The sequence below is a fragment of the Phascolarctos cinereus genome, unplaced genomic scaffold (genome assembly GCF_003287225.1).
Source record: "Phascolarctos cinereus isolate Bilbo 61053 unplaced genomic scaffold, phaCin_HiC Scaffold_4;HRSCAF=312, whole genome shotgun sequence".
NCBI classification, from domain to species: Eukaryota; Metazoa; Chordata; class Mammalia; order Diprotodontia; family Phascolarctidae; genus Phascolarctos; species Phascolarctos cinereus.
In genome coordinates, this window is record NW_027555847.1 from 713,571,261 (window position 1) to 713,594,468 (window position 23,208).

Here is a 23,208-nt window from a genome sequence, read left to right on the forward strand (position 1 = left end):
TCTTCCACAAATCTTTCATTCATTCTCTGCCCTCATTTCTCTCTTTTCCTTCCCTTCTCTTCCCTTCACTTCCCTTCTCTTCTGTCTCTTTTTTCTCCACCCTTTCTCAATTTTCCCTGCAATACATCTTTATTTGCATTTGGTGTCAAAGCTAGCCAGCCAGCCATTACCAGACTGACATCCCCAGAAGGGGATGGGAACAGTTTCCCTGCCTCCTTGTGTCTTACTGGCTCTGTAGTCAGCCTGTCTCATTCTGTTCACCCTTTCCCACTGGAAGGTAGCGGGGGCTGCCTCTCCAACAGAACGCAGGCAATGGGTACATCCCTTTCAGCTTCCCTCAGCACCTGTGGGTTAGATACCTTTCTGCCCCCTCCGCCCCAGGGCCATTTCAAGGCCCTCTGGCTGCTCCCTGGGAGCTGCAGATGTGTCTGTGGTCAGGCTTTAATGTGTCTCATCCTTACTTTGCAGCTGCAGTCCCTGGAGGCCCAAGGGACTGATTTTGAGTTGGCTCATTATATTCTTACTCTAGGCCAGGCGTCCTGCCAAACCTCGCCTGGGAACTCCAATCCCCCCACCTTTCTCCTACCCTCTCAGCCCTGCCATGCCACTCATAGCTTCTTACCTGAGGCTGCACTGTAAATCCAGGGCAGGGTGGTCCCCACAAATCCCCTTTGTTTTCACTTCAAAGCCTTAGAAAGCAAATACCCTCCAGGACTGTTCAGTATCCCCTTTCCTTCCCTCCTTTTTCTTCCTTCTTTCCTTCCCCCCAGCATCACAGAAGCATAGCCTTTCAGTGGGGACAACCACAAAAGCACGTCCTCCCCAAGCCGTCCTGTAATCATTTTGTAAATATTAGGCATAGATGTACAAGTCATCTCCCCTGTTAGAATGTAATGCTCTCAAGGGCAGGGGCTATTTCATTTTTGTCTTTGTGTATCCCCAATTCCCAGCACAGTATCTGACACGTGAAAATCAATAAATACAACCCTGAGACATAAGTGCTATTATTATCCCTGTTTTACAGATGAAGAAACTGAGCTTAAGTGACTTGCCCAGGGTCACACAACCAGCAAGTGTCTGAGGCTGGAATGAAACTCAGTGCTTCCCAATACCAGGCCCAGGGCTCTATCCACTGCACCATCCAGCTGTCAAGGGAAAGAATGTTAAATTTAGTCAGAGGTCCTGATTTCTCATCCCAGTTTGGCCTATAAGACCTTGGGAAAACCGCTTGGCTGACCTAGGTCCCCCTAGTTTTTTCATTCATAAAATAAGACTGGATGGTTTTGGAGGTCTCTTCTAATTTTAAGATTTCATGATTCCTCCTCCTTCTATTTCTACCTTTTCCTTCCTCTTTGTTTTGACTTTTTCCCCCTCCTTACATCCCTACTTTCATATCTTTTCCCATTTCCCTTTCCCTTCCTTCCTTTCACTTTTTCTTCCTTCCTCATTTCCTCCCTACCTCCTTCACTTCCTTCCTCTCTCCTTCACTTCCTCCTTTCCTTCCTTTCTTCCTTTTCTCTTTTCCTCCCTCCCTCCCTCCCCTCCCTTCCTTCCTTCCTTCCTTCCTTCCTTCCTTCCTTCCTTCCTTCCTTCCTTCCTTCCTTCCTTCCTTCCTTCTTTTCCTCCTTCCCTGTTTCCCTCCCTCCTATCCTTCTTCACTCTCTCTCTTCCTCTCACTCCCTTTCATGAAGTCATTGGCCTTTGAGAGAGGAGGAGTTGAGGGTCAGAACCCCAATGCATCCATTTAAAACAGAGGCAGATGGCTGCTGTCACCAGCCCAGCAGGTATATGAATATAAATTATGTGCCCAGGACACATTTTTAACATCATCTTCCTTTCAGGACCTCAGCAGAACACAAATGACTTTTGTCAGCTTGGTGGCAGCCCACTGCCCCTGGCAGCTCCAAGCTGTTTATTAAAAAGGAGTAAAGAAGCCATCTGGATATGTTATAGGAGAGTTATCGCACACACACACACACACACACACACACACAGAGTTGTTGAGAATCAGTTAATCAAGTGATCATGAGGCAAACTTGATACAGAGATAGAACTTTCATCAGGCCAGGGAAGCTGTGCCTCAGATGCCAACATGGTGGGGCATGTTTCTATAACTATCCCCACCTTTACTGGGCTACTCTCTGCCTCAAACAGGTCTCAGTGGTCATCAAGCCTCCTACCTAGGATACCTCAGTGCAGTCTGGACAGCACCTCATCTCTTAGCTCTTTGAAATAAGCTGACTAATGAACCCACACCTTTCTGGGCCTCGGGTTTTTTACCTGTAAAATGACTTTCAGTGTCATCTCCATTTTTAGGTCTTATCTATGGGTCTAGATTTCTTCCTTTCAGATCTGTTCCATCATGTTATACTCACTGACACAGCTCCTTCCTTTCTGAAGGCATCACATCTCTAGGCTCCTTCTCTCAGGCCCAGATACCCAGGGCTGCAGGAGGCATTGGCATATTCCTTGCCCCCTTCTGACCTTCCTTCTGCCACCACCACTCAGCAACCACTTCTCCTCCTTTCAAGCTCACTGCATGTGGCCCAGATCCTTGATGCTGTCATCTTTTGACCTCCAGGTCGCTCTCCCTCCTCCCCGATAGCGTCAATTCCAGGCTCATAGTTTCCTCCTTTGCTGCCTCAATCCCTGCTCCTTTTAACATCCCAGCCCCCAATTTCCTCATCCTCCCCAGCAATCATAACTTCTGCTTTCTATCTCAACCATGCACAGGAATGATCAAACCTTAGATTCCCCACCTTGTACTCACCTACTTCCATCTACTTCAGATTTGATCCATGTAGCAGAATCCCAAAGATGGCCCTGCTTGGATGACTTTTCTTGGCTTGTTTTAGGCACAAAGAGGAGAGAAAGGAAAAGAGAGTGTTCCATAATGGGAAAAAAGCCCTAGACATGGAGTCAGCATGCCCAGGTTGGAATCCCAGGTCCAATGTTTGGTCATTGCCCAGTGAGGGCCAATCACACAACATCCTTGGATTCCTTCAGGTCCCAGCCAGAATCCCGCGTTTCCTGATCCCCCTTCACTATAGTGTCTTCCTTTTGTTGTTTATTTCTGATTCATCATGTCCAGGTCTGGTTTGTACATAATTGTTTATGTCTTGTCTCCCTCAAAGGACTGTGAGCTTCCTGAGAGCAGAGAGTGTCTTTTGCCTTTCTTCATATCCCCAAGCTTAACATAGGGCCTCGTATATAGTAGGTACTGAATAAATGTTCATTGACTGCCTAATTGAAAGACTGACTTCTTACCTCTCAGGGTTCTTGAGTTGAAAGCATGTTGGAAATCTGACAATTTTTCCCCTTCCCACAGTAGGTCTTCAAGCTAATATTAGATACCCAGTTTCTAGGTGTGTCCTAGAAGTCTGTGTTGGACCCCCTTTGATCTTCCAACTCTGAAATTCTATGCCTCATGAAATTTAAAAGTGGAATATTTATTCTTAATTGTTGGTATGAATAATGATGCGGCATAGCTTGTTTGTGTAAGGACTTTGATTTTCAGAGAAATCTGTGTTGCCACAGAGGAAAAACTGACCAAAGGGGAAAGAGAGAACCTTCAATGGAGGCTAAAGGAGGGAGTAATAAAGGCTGGTGATGAGCTCATCTCCCTACTTTTTCTGAGGAGACTCCTTCCAGCTGCTTCTTCCTTGGTGCAGAGCTTATAGCCCCTCAGGCCTAGGGCTATTTTCATTGACCATAGACAATTAGGCAATGATTCTGGAGGGAGAGACTTCCAGAGATGATGTCACCAGGGGCAAGGGCTATGGGATGACTGACTGAGATGCAAGTCAGGAATGTTTGCCTGTTGGAAAACATATAGACTGGTCTATAGGGTGGCCATTAGCCAAATACCCTGGGGTGGGAGGAGTCTGTTTCTGGAAGGAAGAGATTCAACTAAGTATGTGCTTTTGGCCACCTTGCCATCAGACCATCCCCTTGGGTATGGATTACTATTCACTCTTTTCAAATCAGTTAGGAACCAGTATTCTAGGAATCATTGAAACATTGTTTGGTTAGCTGTGAGTATCATTTACTAAAAGCAGAGGAAGGGGGAAGAGAGAAGAGAGAAGGAGAAAGAGGAGAGAGAGGCAGAGGAAGAGAGAGAGCAAGAAGAGAGAAAGCAAGAGAGGAGGAGAGAAAGGGAGGAGAGAAAAAGGAGAGTGAGAAGAGAGGGAGCAAGAGTGAGGGAGAGAGAGAGAGAGAGAGAATAGATAATGGATAGACTATAGGGGAAATTTTTAGCTCAAATAAAAACATACGAATCTATGTAAAATGTTTCTTCTATAATGAAAACATAATTCTAGGAAAATGGGCCAAACAATTATTTCTTTTCTTTTAGGCAATTGGAATTAAGTGGCTTGCCCAGGGTCGCACAGCTAGTAAGTGTCAAGTGTTTGGTCTGAGGTCAGATTTGAACTCAGGTCCCCCTGACTTCAGGGCTGGTGCTCTATCCACTGTGCCACCTGGCTGCCCCCACACAATTATTTCTGAAAAGAGAATGGTAACTAATTTTCTCTTCTAAACTGGATAGGGCCTACTGGCCCTATGGACTTCCAAGCTCCTTGCAGAGAGAGAAAAGGAAAAGACAAAAGAATATTATTTATTTCACTTCCACACTTGACAGAAAGTAGCCTTCTGTCCACCTCTGGCCACAGAGAAGTGAAGGACCCTGGACACTCTCTACAGTTGGGTTCTTTGGAAGAGATCAGGCAGTTCAGGGAGTCAGTCCCTGGCAGGTCCCAGTCTTAACCCAAGAGAAAAGAAAGGGCAAAGGAGAAGATGCAGGGACAGATCAGAGCCTCTGTTACTTTGATTGATGCAACGGAAAAGAGAACAAGGTAGAAAGAGAAATCATAGAAAAGCCTCGTCTTGAAGCCCTGTTACTTTTCTTCAAATCAAATTCATTCTCATATTCCTAGTCACATTCTATCTTGCTGGGATGTGAGGTTGCTCCTCAGTTTTGCCCCATCCTCCAAAGGGAAGACAACACCTGACCCATATTCCAAGCTCTGCCAATTCTGCAGCTTGATGGAGGTGGTGTACCTTGACCAAGAATGGAGTCAGATTTGAATTGAGTGTAGCATGCCTCTTTAATGGCCAGAGAGTCACCACTAGATCCAGTCCACGTGACTCACTGTCGACCAGTTATGATTCACAACAGAAAAGTCATCCTTTGAATCCATGACCCATTGGGAACTACTTCTTCCTAAGGTCCATTGTCTTGGCAGGAGCAAGAGAGGAGCAAATTAATCGATACTCCTTACCCACAATTCAAGATGGACTAAAAGTAACTTGGTATCATTGTTTAACTATGATATTGCCAGGGAGGGCTGAGCAGGCAGCCTCTAAATAGTCATGTTAGCATTGGTGGGTCAACGAGACCCATGTCATCCTCCCCACATCATGACTACTTAGTTAAATTCCCAACACTTTATCAGGAAAGCCTTTAACATGTGAAGACCCATGTAAAACTCCTCTAGGAGACCCCTCCAATTGAAAGTTCAAAGAAGTTGGGAAAAATTGATTTAAGAGGAAAGATAAAAGGTACTGAAGTATTTCACCTTCAAGAAGAACAAGCTAAGTGATAATTCAATGACATTTTCTACTTCATAAAGAGATGATACACACTAGGAGTGAGTGTCCTGTCACTAGAGGCCTTCAAGTGAAAAGTAAATGACCACTCGGTGAGTATGTGTTTGATCGAGTGACCTCAGAAATCTCCATAAAATTCTAAGTTTGCTTCTTTCTGGGATTCAGGTAGATGTTGGCTATACATGTCACCATAGAATAGAATCATAGGATCTCAGAGCAGAAAGAGATCTGAATTATCCAGTACAACCTGTACTCAAAGCAAAACCCCCCTTTTTCAGCCTCCAATTGAAGAGGACCTGTGATCAGGACCATGACTTCCCAAAGCATTCCCAAAGCTCATTCCATTTTTAGAAGTGCTCCTTGTTTAGAAATCTCTCCCAAATTGAAGAGAAATTTGCTTCCTTACACCTTCTACCCATCAGTCCTAATTCTCTCCTTCTAGAGCCAAGCAAAACAACTTAACAGTTCTTTGACTATTATGAGCTAACAGTCATGCCCCTCCTAAGTCTCCTTTCTGGCCTAAATATTCAGAGCTCTATCAACTGATCCTTGGTGGATTTCAAGGCCCCTCAACACCTTGGTCTGCAGCCCTCTGGGCACTCTAGCTAATTGAATAAATAAAGATGTATTCATTAAGCACTAATTATGAGTTAAGAGCTGGGAATAAAGATAGAAAGGCTGAGTCAGCCCCTGCTTTCAAGGAGCTCATATTCGAATGAGAAGGAAAACATGGCCAGAAGTTTGAAGCTGCTAGTCAGATGGAAAGGTCCCATGGCCCTTAAAGGGCAGCAGCAAAGTGGATGGTCACGCCTTCTCTTTAATATAATTACCACTAACAAAATTATATTAGTTCCTGTTATTGATCCATTTGATAGGATCAATGTCTTTGAGATGGAAGACTTCCTTTTTGGGGTCTTTAGGCACTATGGCTGCTGAGGTGGAAACAGGGGCTGCAGCACCATCAGAGGTGGGTTGCCAAGTGATAGCTCAGAGATACTGATTCCCTGAACAGCAGCTGCACACATAGGCTGGAAGGAAGGGGTGGGGTTCTGCTATTCCCTGGTTTCTTGAACATATCTTTTTCCAACAGTGGCAGTTGATCAGTGGTCCATGTTGGTGGGACAGAAATGATGGACCTTTCTTCACAGGGATTGGTTGCCTCCATGAATGATGACTTTGGTGGTTGGTCTGGAAGAGGAGCTGGTGATCTAGGGGGTGCTATTATTGCTGTGATTCTTGGGCTAACCTGCCTGTCTGTAGCAGTTTGTTGGTGATGGCAGAAATAATGGACCCTTTCCCCATAAGAGTTGCTCTCATGGACAATGTTAAGTCCTTTCCTAAAATGTGATCCTCAAATAAGACATGATCCTCTAGATGTAGCCTGACAAGGTCAGAGGAAAACAGGGCTACCACCTTCTTTGCCCTGGACAGTGGGCTTCTCCATACATAGCCTAATAGTATATTTGCATTTTAAATAATTAGCAAGAGTCAGAAGCAAAGACCCTTCTTCCAAGAATAGCATGAGCTTTTCAAAACAATATGGGCAAATCCCTAGCACACCCAGCCACTAGGTGATTATGGAGGCATTCCAAGCCTTTGCTTATCTTGAAAACATGCAATGTCACCCATGAGTCAACAGAAAAGCCCAACTCTGCCCTGGAACCATATGACCTTGGCTTTTAGCAAGGTCAGATCAGAATAATTCCCTTTTGTGTTAACACCAACAGACAGAAATACACAGCTGTCCCACTTGGCCATTACCATATTTCCCAAGGACCATAGGATCCTCTAACAAAAACCAGAAATCTGGTTTTGACTCTCCCTATTACCCAACATAAGCTGTCCACTACAATCTCATCATGGTCCATACCCCTGGGGCCCTCTTCTGACTCAGAGGTTCAATAGTTTAATCCGGCACTCTTTGTCTTACACTCTGCTGGAAATTCTCCATAGTTCTCCAAATCCTACTCAATTTAACAGGCATTTATTTATAAATCATTTATTTACTCATTCTTCAAGGCCCATGAGGACAAACAGGAGTGTGCAGAGTGTATGAATTGGGTATGTTTAGCCTGGGGAAGACCTGCAGTGGAAATAGGCTGTAATCTTTGTTTTCATTGATTGAAGCATTGTCTCAAGAAAAAGGATTAGAACTGTTTTGCTTGGGTCCTGAAAACTGAACTAGGAGCGATGGACAGGAGAAGGGCAGCACTTCCCAGGAATGAGAGAAGGATAATCCTGTGGGGCCTAGCCAGGACACGTCTGCAGAGTTCTGAGTTGTTCTTGGCACCATATTTTCAGAAGGGATTTTGATATATTAGAGAATGCTCAGAGGAGAGCAATCAGCATGGTGAATGTCCTTCAATCCATGCTCTATGAGGATCCACTGATGAATTGTGGAGCCCGGAGAAGAGAAAACTGGAGTGATATGATCATTGTCATCAAATATTTAGGATTATTCTAAAGTCAGAAGAGAGCTTAGAACTCATTTCATCTGATTCTCTCATGTTTTTAAATGAGGAAGTTGAGGGCCAGAGGAGTAAGGTTAACTTCCTTAAGGTCACATAGGAAGTAAGAGGAAGATTTGGGATTTGAACTCAGGTCCTGTGCCTCGAAGGTCAGTGTTATTTCCACTATGCTGTCACATAAAAGAGGGCTTACACTTGTTCTGTTTGGCCCCAGTGTGCCTCAAGACAACAGATTTATAAATATGGCAGCTAGGTGGTGCCATAGTGCATAGAACACTGGTCCTGGAGTCAGGAAGACTCATCTTCATGAGTTCAAAACTAGCCTCAGATACTTCATAGCTGTGTGACCCTGGGTAAGTCACTTAACTCTGCTTCCTTCAGTTTCCTCATTTGTAAGATGAGCTGGAGAAGGAAATGGCAAACAGTTCCAGTATCATTGCCAAGAAAACCTCACACGGGGTCACAAAGAGTTGGACACAACTGAAATGACTCAACAACAACAGGTAACATACATGTAGAGTAGATATGAGGTAATCTCAGAGAGGAAGATGCCAGCAGTTGGAGGGACCAGGAAAGGTCTCCTGACCCCTGGAGGAAATCAGACTTTAGAGAGGCAAAAGTGAGGAGGGAGGGCATTCCAGGCATGGGGAAGAGCCCGTGAAAAGGAACAGAGATGAAAGCTAGAGTGTTGGGTATGAGGAACAGCAAAGAGGCCAGTATGGATTTACCATAGAAGGCATAGAGGGGAGTAAAATGAAAAAAGACCTTCAATATTTTTAGCACCTTAGAGAAGCCTTCATTTACTCACTTCAGTCATAACTCTAACATCAATTTAGTTATTTCGTCAACCCTGACTTAGATCAGCACATATAGTACCTTACTGTCAGGAGAGGTTAGACATAATCTAGCCTACCTTATCTTGCAGACTGACACTATTATGCTTCAGCTCAGCATTACCACGACAGGTGCCCACATTTCTCTAGCTATGGTGTCTTGAAGAGGCTCACAGGATCATGACTATAGGCTTCACTACATGAGCATTGGAATCATCTTTGGTTACCAGACTCCATGCAACTCCTTCTCTACTTTCCCTTCATGTCTTGTAACCCTGGACATCAAGGATCTGGCTTAGGTGAAAAGTTTGTGTGATAACCAGAAGGGTCAAGAATGGAAGGATTCAAGGCAGCAGTTGAGGCATGGCATTTCAGGGGGCTATCACAAGGATTTAGAAAGTCACAACTTTTAGTCAAGAATCATTTCATGTGACAAAGGATTGACCTAACCTACTTTCTCCTAATTTGATCATTCCTCCCCCAACTCTGACTTCTCCCTGCATTTCAGAACTCTGGGAATTTTTTTCCTCTATAGAACTACCTTGATGTAAAAATAAAATCAAATCTGCAATCTGCAGGCCAATGAGCTTGACCTCAATTCCTGGCAAAATTTTAGAGTATATTAGTAAAGAGATTGTGATCAAACAAGTAGGAAAGGAAGCAGTGATCACGATCACCAGGTGCGGCCTTATTAAGAGCCCAGTACGTAAGAGTAATCATATTTCCCTTTTTCAGCTGGAATAATAGAGAAATGCTATTGTAAGAGTTTACCTAGGTTTTAGGAAGATATATGGTAATCTCTTATGCTATTTATTCCCATAGAAAAGATCAAGAGATGTGGGGCCAAGTGGGAGTATAATTGTTGTTCAGTTGTTCCAGTAATATCCAACTCTTCATAACCCTGTTTGGGGATTTTCTTGAGAAAGATACTTGAGTGGATTGCCTTTTCCTTCCCAAGCTCATTTTACAGATGAGGAACTGAAGCAAATAGGGTCACACAGCTAGTAAGTGTCTGAGGCCAGATTTGAACTCATGAAAAGGAATCTGCCTGATTGCAAGCCCAGCGCTCTGTCCATTCCATCACCTAGTTGCTGATAGTATAATTACATCACTCAAACCTTATTGAATGACTGAACCCAAAGAAAACTTACTAATGGTTTGATGTTAACATGAAAGGTCTCCATTGGAGCGCCCCAGGAATCTGTGCTGATCTCTGTGCTGTGTTCAATTTATCAATGACTTGGCTAAAGGCATAGACAGAACTGCTCCAATCTTTGCAGATGGCACCAAGATGAGAGATATCACTGGTATAGTGGGTGACAGGATCCAGAGGGATCTTGACTGGCAAGATGAAATTCAACAGCAACAAATGTCAGTCTTATTCATGGGTTCCAGGAATGGTCATCAGTGACACAAGATGGAGGTGACAAAGTGAGACAAGCAGCTTGTCTAAAAATTATCTGGGGGTCTTAGAGGACTGCCAGCCCAAGATGAGATAGCAGGCAATGTCAGCAGCCAGAAAAGCAGATGTGATCATGGGCTGCATTGAGACCTCGCAGGAATGAGGGAATGATAGCCTCAGTGTGCTCTGCCCTTCTCATACCCCATCTGGGGCATTTGTACAGTTTGGAGTACTGTATGTTAGGAAGAAATTTTTGATAAAATCAAGTGTATTCAGAAAAGGGTGACCAAAATAAGAAAGGGTTTTGTGTTCATGTCAAATAAAGAAGGACTTGGATATGTTTAGCCTGGAGAAGGAAGGTGCTGGTGACAGTCATGTGGAGGAGGGCCAACCTTTTGTTTTTCTGCTTCACCCCAGAGGGTAGAATTCAGAACAGTAAGAAGTTGTTGCAAAGAGGAAAATATAAGAGGAGAAAACACCTCCTTGCAATTAGAACTGTCCCAAGGTGGAATGGGCTGTGTCAGCAGGTGGTGGGGTACCCCCATTAGTGCTCTGCAAGCAGAGACTGCATGACCACTTGTCAGGTGGGTCATAGTGGAGCCTCAGTTATGAGTTGGACTCAATGGCTGCTGGAGTGGCCTGCCAAACCTGGAATTCAGGGCGTCTTTGCCTGCTATGCTTGGCTTCTTCCCATTTGCTTTGTCTCTCTCCCTTCTCCACAGATTTTAGATTCCACAGAAACAGATTCCTAGATCCCTAGGTTCACACAGACATCAAAGTGTAATGGCCTAAGGGCTGGATTTGGACTCTGGGAAGATCTAGGTTCTAATCCTACCCCTGATGTTTACTAGCTGTGGGATGGTAAGCAAGCCACTTTCCCCTCTCTCAGACTGAGTTTCTTCATTGGTAAAATGAGGACACTCACAGTGAGTTTCTCACACTGCCTACCTCATAGGGTTGTTGCAAAGAATATAGTTAGTGAACCCCTAAAACAGCATAGAAATGTAAATTATTATTATAATAATAGAATACTGGATCTGGAAGCAAACATGGAGATCTGTTTGCCAATTTGCCTCTTTTGACAGATGAGGAAAGTTGAGGCTTGGAGAGAAGCAACGTGTCTAAGGTCACACAGTGAGTTAATGGTAGGGCCAGGACACCAGCTACACTGCTTCCATCAGTCTGGACTCAGTATGGTGATCGAGTCAAGTCAACAAGCATTTATTAAGCACCTACTATGTGCCAGGCACTGAGCTAAGCCCTGGGGATACAAAGACACAGCAAAAAATAGTAAATGCTCCTAAGAAATTAATAGTGTAATGGGGAGATAACATACAAACAGCTATGATATATACGCAGAAGATATAAACAGGATGAATTAGAGCTTATCTTAAGAAGAGAAGGGAGAATTTCATCTGGGACCTGTAGGAAGCCAGGAAAGCAAGGAGATGGAGATGATGAGGGAGGGAATTCTAGGCATAAGGTCAGCCCTATACACATGTACATATATACGTGCATACATGCATGCATACATACACACCCACACATGTATATGCATATATACATGTTTATACACGTGCATATATACACATCTACTTACACACATATATACATGCACATATATATATATATATACTACATGTGTATATGTATATTTATGTGCGTATGTGTATGTGTATACACACACACACACACACACACACACACACACACACATACAGTCAAGAGAAAGGAGTGTTGTAAGTGAAATGTGGCCCAGAGACCATATAGGAGAAAAAGCCCTGATGTTGGAGTCAGAAGACATGGATGAGTTCTACTCCTACCTCAGAGGTTTCCTATCTGTGTGAACGTGACCAAGATACTCAGCCTACCTGTCCTTCAGTTTCCTCACCTTTACAACTGAGAGGGTCAGAGTCGATGACCTCTGGTGTCCTCTCAGCTCCAGATCTATGAGTCAAGGATTTTCCCAAGGCTTCAAGGTACTCCAGAGATGCCCAGGCATCCCCTGAGAAGGCCCTGCCGCTTGTAATTTCTGATTCCTTAGAGCACTGATGAAAGGCCTTGAGATGAAATGCCCCTGCACTGCTCCTGCTTCCACATGTGCATATTCTACATATTCTGTTTGCTCCTCAGGCAACATGGAGAGAGAGAGAGAGAGAGAGAGAGAGAGAGAGAGAGAGAGAGAGGAAGGGAGAGAGAGACAGAGAAAGAAGGAGAGAGAGAGACAGAGAGACAGAGAGAGGGAAGGAGAGAAAGAGGGAGAGAGGAGGGAGAGAGACAGAGAGAGAGGAAGGGAGAGACAGAGACAGAGAGAGACAGAGAGAGAGAGAGAGAGAGAGAGAGAGAGGAGAGAGAGAGAGAGAGAAGAGAAGAGAGAGAGAGAGAGAGAGAGAGAGAGAGAGAGACTGATTAGTAGCAGGAGGTGGGAGACCCCAAGGACAACATATGTCCTTGTTTTAGAATGGTGGCAGGGTTCCAGCCTTCTGCCGGATGGATGGTCTGGGCCTGGGTGGGTCCCATTACTGATTTCTCTAGCAACCAACAGGATCGGAAGAGGAGGCAAGATTAGCCCTGCGTTATCCCTAGGCCTCGGCAGGGGAGGCCAGGTGCTCATGCAATGGCACTGGGGGCCGGCAGAATTTAGTCATGGCATTTGATACCATCATGGCCTGTTTCCAAACTGCACTGAGAATGCTACTGGGGAAGGAGAGGAAATAGATTTTTGTTTGTGGAAGGGAAGGTTAATGGACTCCAGTCTTCCCTCGTAAAAACCATAATGCCTTGCTTTGTCTGGGTAATTTTGCGACCTTGCAAGTCTGCCACTTCTCCAAGCTAGAGTGCTCTTAGCATCGGTTACCCTCAGGACCTCCTGGTGTGAAAGCTAAACCTGGTTTTTCCTCAGAATAGAAGTTGTTTGTCCCCCTGTTCACGGTCCCCATTCTTGGGCTGATGTCAAACCCCGAACTTATTTTTACAGATCACAATTACCCTCTTCCCTTATCTCCCTTCCCCGCTCACATCCTCACCAAGGAGTCACAAACATGTGAATAAATTTGGATTTGTTTGAATCTTGGAAAACCAGATTTGCCAAGTTGCTATTGTTCGTCTCAGACCCAAAGGAATGAAGTCCCTTCCTCCCCACCCCCACCCATGTACAAACTTTATCTATTGAGGAGCGAATGACATTTTGCAGGGTGGCCCACTATGATAAGTCCTGTCACGTCAGATGCAGGACCTCATAAATCTCAGTCATCCATCTTAGCTGCTGTTCTAATCGACTCCAGCATACTTAGAGGGCTTTAATTATAGGCAGAAATTGCATTTCAGGAAGCAATGAGAAATCATTTGCATGGCGTGAATTTGTGCATTAAATCATGTGGTTCATTTGAGATTGTGGTGGGGATAAGAGGGTTCTGAAGAAAAATAGCATAGGGGCTCCTCCTTCCTGAGTTGCACACTGATTGCATGAATTGTAATCAATTGCACAGCTCCTGACTGAAACCGTTTTCATTTTTGGCCTAGGATGCACCGAGAGGCCAGAGATGCTGAGGGGAGCCAACCGACATCTTTGAGGACTGACATCCAATCTCTAGGGGATAAAAGCTTTGCCCGACGACCCACCTCACCTTTCACCTTCCAGAGTCAGGATCACAATAAAACTATTGGAAATGAGAGTTCTGAGACGTGGAGAGACACAGTCAGCAAGTCAAAGGGTCACTCATTGATGACATCACCGACTTTGGAGAAAAAGCTTCCAAGTTCCTCCTGGGCCCTTTCTGAATTTATTGAAGGATTCCGGAGACAACGATCAGAGAAAGAGCAGGATGCATTAGGTGCAGAAGACTGGCCCACTTTACCCATTTACCAGACCACTGGCGCGTCATCTCTGAGGAGGTCTTTGGAGACGGTGACACTCCCAGAAAAGCCACCTCTGGAAACTGAAACAGAGAGCCCACGATCTGGGCTGTTAAGGTCCACCAGCCTCAAGTGTCTCTCCTCGGACAAATCTGACCCATCCCTCTCTTTACCCGCTCCTCCGAAATCAATGCACAGGTCCTATGAGTCACTCTTAGAGTCTGAGAACACAGAAGGCCGTTTCAGCGGGAGGCTAAGCTCATCAGTGGGAGATGGCCTGGGGAAGTTTGCTCAGTCCAAGCTGCGGCTTAGGAGGCCATGCATTGATGCGCCCCTAGAGGAAGCAGAGGACCCAGACTTGGGGAAAGAATCCCTGGTCTTTCAGAACCGAAGGTTCTCCAACCTGCTGAATGAGCCTTTGGAACCTGACTTGCTGTCTTGGAAGCTGCCAAGATATGAACAGAAACCCAAAGTGACTTTTGATGACTATGTCCCAGCCATCCGGAAATCCAGCTCTCCCATGAGAGCCAGGAAGGACAGAGGAGATAGCCTGAAGCCTGGGACCAGTATGTATAAGAGTGAGACTTCTTCAGATTGTCTGTTCTTGGGAAGTAGCAGTACCTTCCGGGGAAACCTGGAACCCAAGGAGGACACAGGTCACCTGTCTGACTCTTCATCATCTTCGAGCTCCGCCATGTCCTACAGAAGCGCAGACAGCATCAAGAGCCGCCCAGGATCCCAAAAACAAGATGAGGAGAGCGATAGGAGATCCCGATATGGAACATGGATGGATGCTGAAAGGCAAGATGAGGTGGAGAGCATCATGAAGAAATATCTCCAGAAATAGGGAATGGCCCAGGTAAAAGGCACGAATGCCAGGTTCTGAAAAGGGGATTCAGTGTAGCAACACTGATCTCTTGATCTCACAGAAACCCAAATGGTGCGGGTGAATCTCATTAGCTCCATCAAGATTTTTTCTCTTGAGATGTGTGTTTTTAGAGTTTTCCTATTTGAAATAATTTAGTCTTGTCTATAACGTGTCAAAAAGATTTTGTCTAGGTAAAATTTATTTTAAAATAACTTCATAAGCAAGCATTAAATAATAATAGCATCTATATCGTGCTTTCAAGTTCATGAAGCACTTTGTAAATATTAACTCAGTTTTAGTAAGAATCAAGAACGTCCCATGAGTATCGCAGACCAGACCTGGAAAAGATTTCAGAGGTCATCTAGCCCAACCCACTGACTTTATAGATGAGGAAACAGAGCCCAGAGAAATTGGGGCTTACCTAAGGTCACACAGGTACTGAGTCTCAAGAGATGGGATTTGAACTCAGGTCCTCTTACTCCAAATCTAATACACTTTTCACACCATAATTCCTCTCTGAACAGGTTCTCCCCAACATTTTCTGCAAATGGTCATCTGCCCTCTAGTGGAAGACTTACGTAATGGGGAACTCAATGTCCCTCCCAAGTCAACTTGTTATATCCTTGTCCAGCTCTCACTGGTAGGAAAGACATCTTTATATGGAGCTGAAATTGTCCTGATGCTTCCAGCTGTGAAACTAAGCATAATAAATCTCATCCCTTCTGGCCCAAGATATTTTCCTTCACATTCATGCACCTTCCTATGGCCTGAAAACCATAGGTGTCAAATGTTCATCTTGGAGTGCCATAGAAGGCTGGCAACATCTTTTCAAGGTACAAGCCCCAAACAAATCTTTTCTCTCTTTTCTCCTTTCTCTTAGATATCACTGGCTATGCCCAGATTAGGTCTGAGTTGGGCTTAGTGACCTGTAAGATCCCTTTCACCTTGAAGACATTATGGTGTATGAAAGACTTTGGGTGGATCACTTCCTCGGGCTGTCTCTAGACTTAGTCATCCATAAAAAGATGGAATTATACCCTTGGTTGGGTTACACATCTAGCCGTGTTCCTGCTGTGATTAAAGGCAGAATTATCTTTTCCCTCATCTTCTGTTTCACACCACCACCACAGTGCCCAAGACTGGCATTATTAGTTGCTCCTAAAGGACCTTGTGGATGCATGGACATTTTGAAAGACCATGGTACTAGGAAAGGAAAAACACATTATCACTGATTGGTTTTTCTGATTAAGCTCTTTTTCACATTTATTGCCGTTTCACAGTGGACAGGACCCTTAGAGGAAAATGGTCAATGGTGGGAAAGAGGAAGAGAAAGAACTCTGAAGAATTTTGTCCTTGACTCCAGAATAGGTACATGGAGTAGAAGGAGGGAGGACAGTTGGGCAGGAAGGAAGCAGCAAGAGCTCTGGATTCTTGGAGGTAGAGAAAGGGCAGAATAGACATGGTGGGACCATGGTAATAAGCTCTCCCCTGCCATTGTAAACAGGCCTTTAGAGTCTACAGAACACCTTTTTACATTTATATTCATGTTGTCCACTCGGACCCTTTGAGGGAGGCAGGACAGGAAATAATTTCCAGTCATTTTATAGGTGAGGAAACTGAGACTCTTGACAATTTTAATAACTTGCTCAAAGCCATGTGTCTAATTGATAACCAAGGCAAGACTGAAACCCAGGTCCTGCTAAGGCTCTGTTTTACTGTAGCTTCCTTCTTGTCATGGGAAGACAAGAGTGGTTCCAATTTTATAGTCTTGCCTGGAATTAACCATGCTTCTGATGTATCACTGCCAGGAACCTGGAGTGTGGAGGACCAAAGCTGCTTGATGCCTCTCAGGGGATGGCTATTAGAGAGGGAAGTGGTTCTACAGGTTAAGATCTTGTCCACTGCCACTCTTATTGCCCTGCCCAACCTCTTGGGGGGTCAAGGGAAATAATCCACTTCTTCTCTTACCCCTCATCCCCAGCACTGAGCCAGACTTCCCCCCACAGCTGGGAGAAGGACAAGTCATAATGAAATAGGTTTGCAGATCCCAGTCTAGTATGTGCCTGAAATCTGATTTCAGGATGAAATGGAGTCCCAGAGATGGAAAGTGAATTGGTCAATGTCGCACAGCATCTTTAGTAATCAAGTCAGAAACAGAATGAGGTGTCCTTTCCTTTGAGGACCTGAAAGCTCCTTTAAATGCTATTCTAAACCTCTTTTGTCCAAATTAACATTCTCACCTGAATTGTAATCCAAGGTATCTAAATTAGTCTGGGAAGGAATTTCAAGTTGAATTCTAGAATCCTATGCAGCTATACAGTCTTTCCCCCCTGAACTCCAGGAAATGGAGCTGTGACCAAGTGAGGTCAGATGCCCAGAGGCCTGGACTCCCACCTTCCAGGATACCCCCAGCTGGGCAAGGGGCTCCTTGCCTAGAAGAGCGCCTAGCACCTCTCCTTCATGAAAAAGCCGAGTTAGCTCATTCCAAAGCCTCCTCTCCTCCTCTGTGGCGAGCAGGGACAAGCTGTGTCCAAATGAGCTAATGTATCTCAACAGAAGCCTTTTTCCTGCTCTCAATTACCAAATAATGATCAGAGTTCATTTGCATGATGACACTTCTAGGAGCACTAAGGAGACAGCGGCTTCAAAGGCCGTGGAGAGATGGGATGGCCCAGGAGGGACCGGTGTTTCCTTGGAGACTAAGTTGACATCTTGTGTCAGTCCCCTCTCCCCAACCTGTTTTTAAAAGCCAGACCTTTGATGAGGAGCTCAGTGAGGGTAATTATCCTAATGAATTAAAAACTATTCCTACATTTCATTTTCCTGGGCCAGTCTTAGAAATGGACAATGTGACCCTATTTCCACATGGCAAACACGTCCAAGGGAGATGTACTATTGGCTCAAAAATATGCAAGAACCCCCCCCCCACCACCACCAACTCTGCCCCTTACAGCTATGTGACCTTGGGGAAGACACTAACCGCTCTGGCCCTAATTTTGCTCATATCTATAGGGAGAGAATTTGACAAGGATTATAGATTTAGAGCTGGAAGAAACCTTAGAGATCATTTCCTAATTTTACAGATGAGGAAACTGAGGCCCAGAGAAGTTTAGAATTTGCCCAAGGTCACACAGGTGGGATCATAGGTAGGATTTTATCCCACGACCCCTAATTCCAGAGCCAATACCCTGAAGGCTCTTCAAGCTTTGACATTCTCAGTTCGAAGGCTTCTCCCAACTACCTGACATTCCCTGTTCCAAGGCCCCTCCCAGCCCTGACATTCCCTGTTCTAAGGTTCCTCCCCACTCGCTCTGACATCCCCCGTTCTAAGGTCCCTTCTGAGATGCAGTCTGGCACAGTGGATAGAGAGCCAACATCAGAGACTAGAAGAACTGAGGTCAAATCCTGTCTCTGACCCCTGCTGGTCAGTTGATCTTGGACAAATCTGTTGACCTCTCTGTTGTCCCTATTCACAGACTACATCTGCTTCTGTTGATCTGCCATAGTAGAGGAAGTTTTCTCTATAGGAAATCCCTACATAGATGACATCACAGAGTATAGACTGAAACGTTTTTAATTCCCTTTGGGCTCTGACGTTTTATCAGTCTGATAGTTTGATGGGACTCTGAGTTTAGTGTTTACCTCAGGCATGTTTGCATTTTAAAAGAGGATCCTGGACCTCGCCAATACCTTCTGGTTGCAGAGAACAAATCCAAAATGGTAGCTTCTTCCTGTCCTTACCTTGCACCCAGAGCTGGAACTGGTCTCTCCTAAGCAGAGTTTGGAGATAGATGGCCAGCCAGAGCTGCTTACTGCATGGTGGTGTGGAAATAGAGTTTTGTTGGTGTCATTCCAGCCCCCTTGGTGGCTTCTAGGCGACAGGGATGGGGTAGGAAGATGTTTTTGATCTGGAGGCACCTTCCTGTCCTGCCCAATTGGGCCATCTAGGTGACTGTCCCTACCTCATGCTGGCCTTGCTTGTACATGCATGCAGACATAGACCCAGACCCAGATATAGAAACTAATACATGTTGATCTGACCTCCCCGTTCTGGGATGGAAAGAATAAGAGACAGATATAGTCTGTGGCCATCTCCCACCTTGGCTTCCTGCAGACATGGCTTTATGGGCCTTTGATTTTCAATTCCAATTTGTAAGGTGTAGGTGGGTATAGATGGGGCATTTTTCCTAGCTGTGAGGGAGAATAGGAGCTGGGGCAGAGCCCTTGAGACAGAAGCATGATGATAGTAAAAATCACATTCTTCATCTTCTTTAGAGATAAAAGATTGTTATAGACCATCAGATAGTCTACTCCTTTATTTTTTTTTGCAATGAAGGAAACTGAGGTCCAGAAAAGAGAAGGGACTTGGCCAAGGTGATATAGCCAGGTGTGAGATTTAGAACCATGGTTGCCTGACTCCCAAGAGAGAGGCAGGATGACTCAGGGCATAGAGCAGCGGAGGTGGGCTCCATGGACCCCCTGTTAAAATTGTGATGCTGTCCTTCGTTACCTGAGTGTGCACTCAAACAAGCTGCTAATACTTCCCTCTTCTGTCAAATGAGGAGGTAGGACCAAATGACTTAGGAGTTCTCTTCCATCCAGATCTATATAGAAGACCCCATGATAGCAAGCATGCCAATTTTTATATCACTTTTCAATTTTACCAAACCTACTTCTCATCAGCCTGTGAAGTACACATTGAAAGGATTATTGCCCCCTTTTTACAGATGAAGAAACCGAGGATCAAGGTGGAGACACTTGCCCATCTTATAGCTAGGTAAATGTCCTGCAGTGGGATTCAAACCCAGGTCTTGCTGATTTGTGGTATAGTGGAAAGAACTCTGAACTTGGAACATTAAACTCAGAGTCCCAAGAACTGAATTCAAATTGTCTGTCTGCTACTTACAAGCTGTGTGACCTGGGGCAAATCACCATACCTTTCCAGGCCTTAGTTTTTTCTTCTGAAAAATGGTCAGGTTGAACTTAATGTCTTCTCAGGTTACTTTAAGCTCAAAATCTGTGATCTTATAATTTTACTTACTACTTAAGCACGTGTGGACATGGACATACTCTCTGGTCTCAGTTTGCTCTTCCATAACATGAGTGGATTGGATCAGATGATCCTGGTGTTCAATCACTGATAATCCAATGCTCCCATGTGTGAGTGTTATGATGGGTGAAATCTGAAATAATTGAGGAAAGAAAGGTTTGTGCATATCTATTTATTATACAATGCATGCCAATTGCATAACAAATCATGACCAGGCCCCTCAGCTTGGAAGGGGACCCCAAATACAGGGGGAGACAGATTCTTATGCATTAAAAGAAAACAACAGGATATAAACCAGGATATAAGATTAGGTAATCTGATCCTAATTGAAGGAAAGATTAGGGGCTTCATAAGTTGGGAGGAAGAGAGTGAATAGATGCAATTCCCTGAAATCAGAAAAAGAATTGTCCTATTCTCCCCTCTCCAAATGTCTGTATTCAATCAAAAGAACAAGGAAACAGTAACTCATTGACCAGTATGGGGCTAATTTTCACATTAGACATATGTGCAGCTTGAAATGTGCAATTATGAGAAGTCTATCCTGCCCTACAGGAAAATAGAAGGGGAAGGGGATAAGAGAAGGGGAAAGAGATAGAAGAGAGGACAGACTAGGGGAAGGGATATTCAGAATGCATGCCATCTTGGGGTGGGAGGATGGGGAGATGGGGTAAAAATTTGGAATTCAAAAACTTGTGGGAGTGAATGTTGAAAGCTAAAAATAAATTTATATTGAAAAATTAAAAAAAAAAGAAATGTGCAATTGTGAGAAAATCCCTTGCATCAGTCTTTGGGTCTGACTGGGTTTCTGGTCAGCATAACCTACGTCCTTAGTGAAGGGTTTCTAAGCAGCAGGTAGAGGTGGTCCAGCTTTTCAGACATGCAAGGCTAGATTCAAACAATGAAATAAGGTTTTCTCACAGTTCTCATAATGGAATAAAGTTTTCTCACAAGACAGAAATTGGACTAGACCCACAATTGAATAGAAAGAGAACTGAGCTAAAGAATTGAGTCACAAGATGGAATCAGTGAGGTTCACTCAATTGCCTCAATTCTCACAGTACAGAAAGTAAGATATCATGGGTGGTCAGCAAGTGGACAGGTGACTGGAATCCTCAGGGAAAGCTTCCTGAAGGAGGTAAGTTCTTGAATGATGAGGAAATGAATCAGCAGAAAGGATTTGGAGATTTGTCCAGCCAGTGTTTGAATGACCAGTTGATTTCCCTCAGAGATGACTTTGGCTATTGTTAGCATGTGCCCAGTGCCAGATATAAAGGTGAGAGCTGAAAAACTCTGTTCTTCCCCTCATCTAACTCAGTGGTATTATGTACCTAAACCTAGATGGTCACTCTTCCTGTGGCCCCCATTCAAATTTGAAACAGGTGAGTGTTTCTGTTTGACTTCCTTCATTCCCTTTCCACAGAAACCAGAACCTCTGACTCCAAATCCAAGCTCTTTCCCCTGAACCCACACTGCCTCCCATGGGCGCTATGGTCTCTTTTTCCTCCTTCCTTTCTTCCTCCTTCTCCTTCCTCCCCTCCCTCCCTCCCTCCCTTCCTTCCTTCCTACCTTCCTCCTCCTTCCTTCCTTCCTTCCTTCCTTCCTTCCTTCCTTCCTTCCTTCCTTCCTCCCTTCCTCCCTCCTTCTTTCCTTCCTTCCTTCCTTCCTTCCACAAGCATTTACTTAGTTCGTACTATGGGCCACGTATTGTGCTGTACTACAAAAACAAAAATAAAAACTCCTTGCCCTTAGAAAGCTTACACTCTAGTAGAGGAAAACAATGCTCATACAGCAAAGCAATTGCAGAATATGACAGTATAAATGCAGAGTAATTTCAGGGGTGGGGAGAGCACTGACAAGTGGAGGTCTCCTCAAGGAAGTGACAGCTGAGCCATGTATTGAAGGCAGCTACAATTTTAATGGATACCTTATTCCATAATTTCTTGCTTCAGATACCATACAGCTCTACTCATATCTGGATTTTCTTTTCAGCATTCAGAGTCTTGAGTTCCCGGAAAGCTTCCCCTGCTGTTCAGCTTTTCAAAGAGAAATACGCAGGAGGCCTCTGCATCTCCCTGTCTGTAGGCGATGCCACCGAAAAATATTCCCAATGGATTCTGACAGGCCTGAGGATTTATTTTGTAAGAGGTTCTGGGGTTTGGACAGTGATTTATACAGAATAAAACCATGGTGGCATCTTTGAATGAGTGTGGCCTCTGTCTTCTCCATGACCTCCATTGTTGAGCAGAACAGATGTGTCTATTCAGGTGCAGGAGGTGGAGACTGATATCAAAAAGTCAAGAATCAGGATTCATAATATGGTCTTTGGGTGGGTTTGGTATGAAGCCCACTTGTGGGAAGAAAACTAGTTCAGACCCTTTTTAATCATCTGTATCTGGAATCTTTCTGGGAAATGGGGTAGGTTTTCAATGGGTCCATTACTTAACAAGGACCCTTGAGCCTGAGAATTAGGTGGCAATATTTGTTAGATTTGTTAGATAGAATCCAAATCATTGTTTCCCTTATTGGATATGACAGGGTCTGATAGCCAGGGTTTGGTTTTTCCTTACTCTTATATAGAATCTCAGCTTCCTTGGTGTTTATGCATGCTGAACCCTCCCTATATCCACGTATTCCCCACCCCATAAATCCTCTACTTGAATCTTAGATTTAGAGTCTGAAGACACCTGAGAGGCCATCTGAGTCTAGATCTTCATCTCACAGATGAGAAAACTGGGGTCCAGTGAGTTGAAGAAAACTACCAAAGGTCACACAGGCAAGAGGCAACAGGATCAGGATTTGAACCCAGATCCTTTCATCCAAGCCCATAGCTCTTTTCATTGCATTACACAAGGCATATCTATTCTAAAGTTATAATATTAAAGATGGTGATGGTGTCCTTTCCCTTTCTTATGAGACTTAAAGGTTTACACAGTACTTTCCTCACAATAACTGTGAGAGGATGATAAAATAAATGATATTCTCCCCAATTTACAGATGAGAAAACTGAGGCTCTAGCAGCCTCTAGTAGATAGTACTACTACCATTTATACCATACTTTTAACATTTGCAAAATTGTGCATATATAATCTAATCTATAAAATTATATAGATATTTTTATCATATGT

General features: G+C 44.3%; 1 protein-coding gene across 1 annotated transcript in view; it reads left to right on the plus strand.

The window, feature by feature from the left end:
* The window catches only part of MYO18B (myosin XVIIIB), a 330,341-nt gene extending 308,048 nt beyond the window's left edge, over nt 1-22,293 (plus strand). The window contains 2 exon segments of the mRNA XM_020996632.2: nt 13,833-15,024; nt 22,073-22,293. Of these exon segments, the coding sequence (XP_020852291.1) occupies nt 13,833-15,012 (1,180 nt within the window). The 3' untranslated portion in view covers nt 15,013-15,024; nt 22,073-22,293.
* The last annotated feature ends 915 nt before the right edge of the window (nt 22,294-23,208 follow it).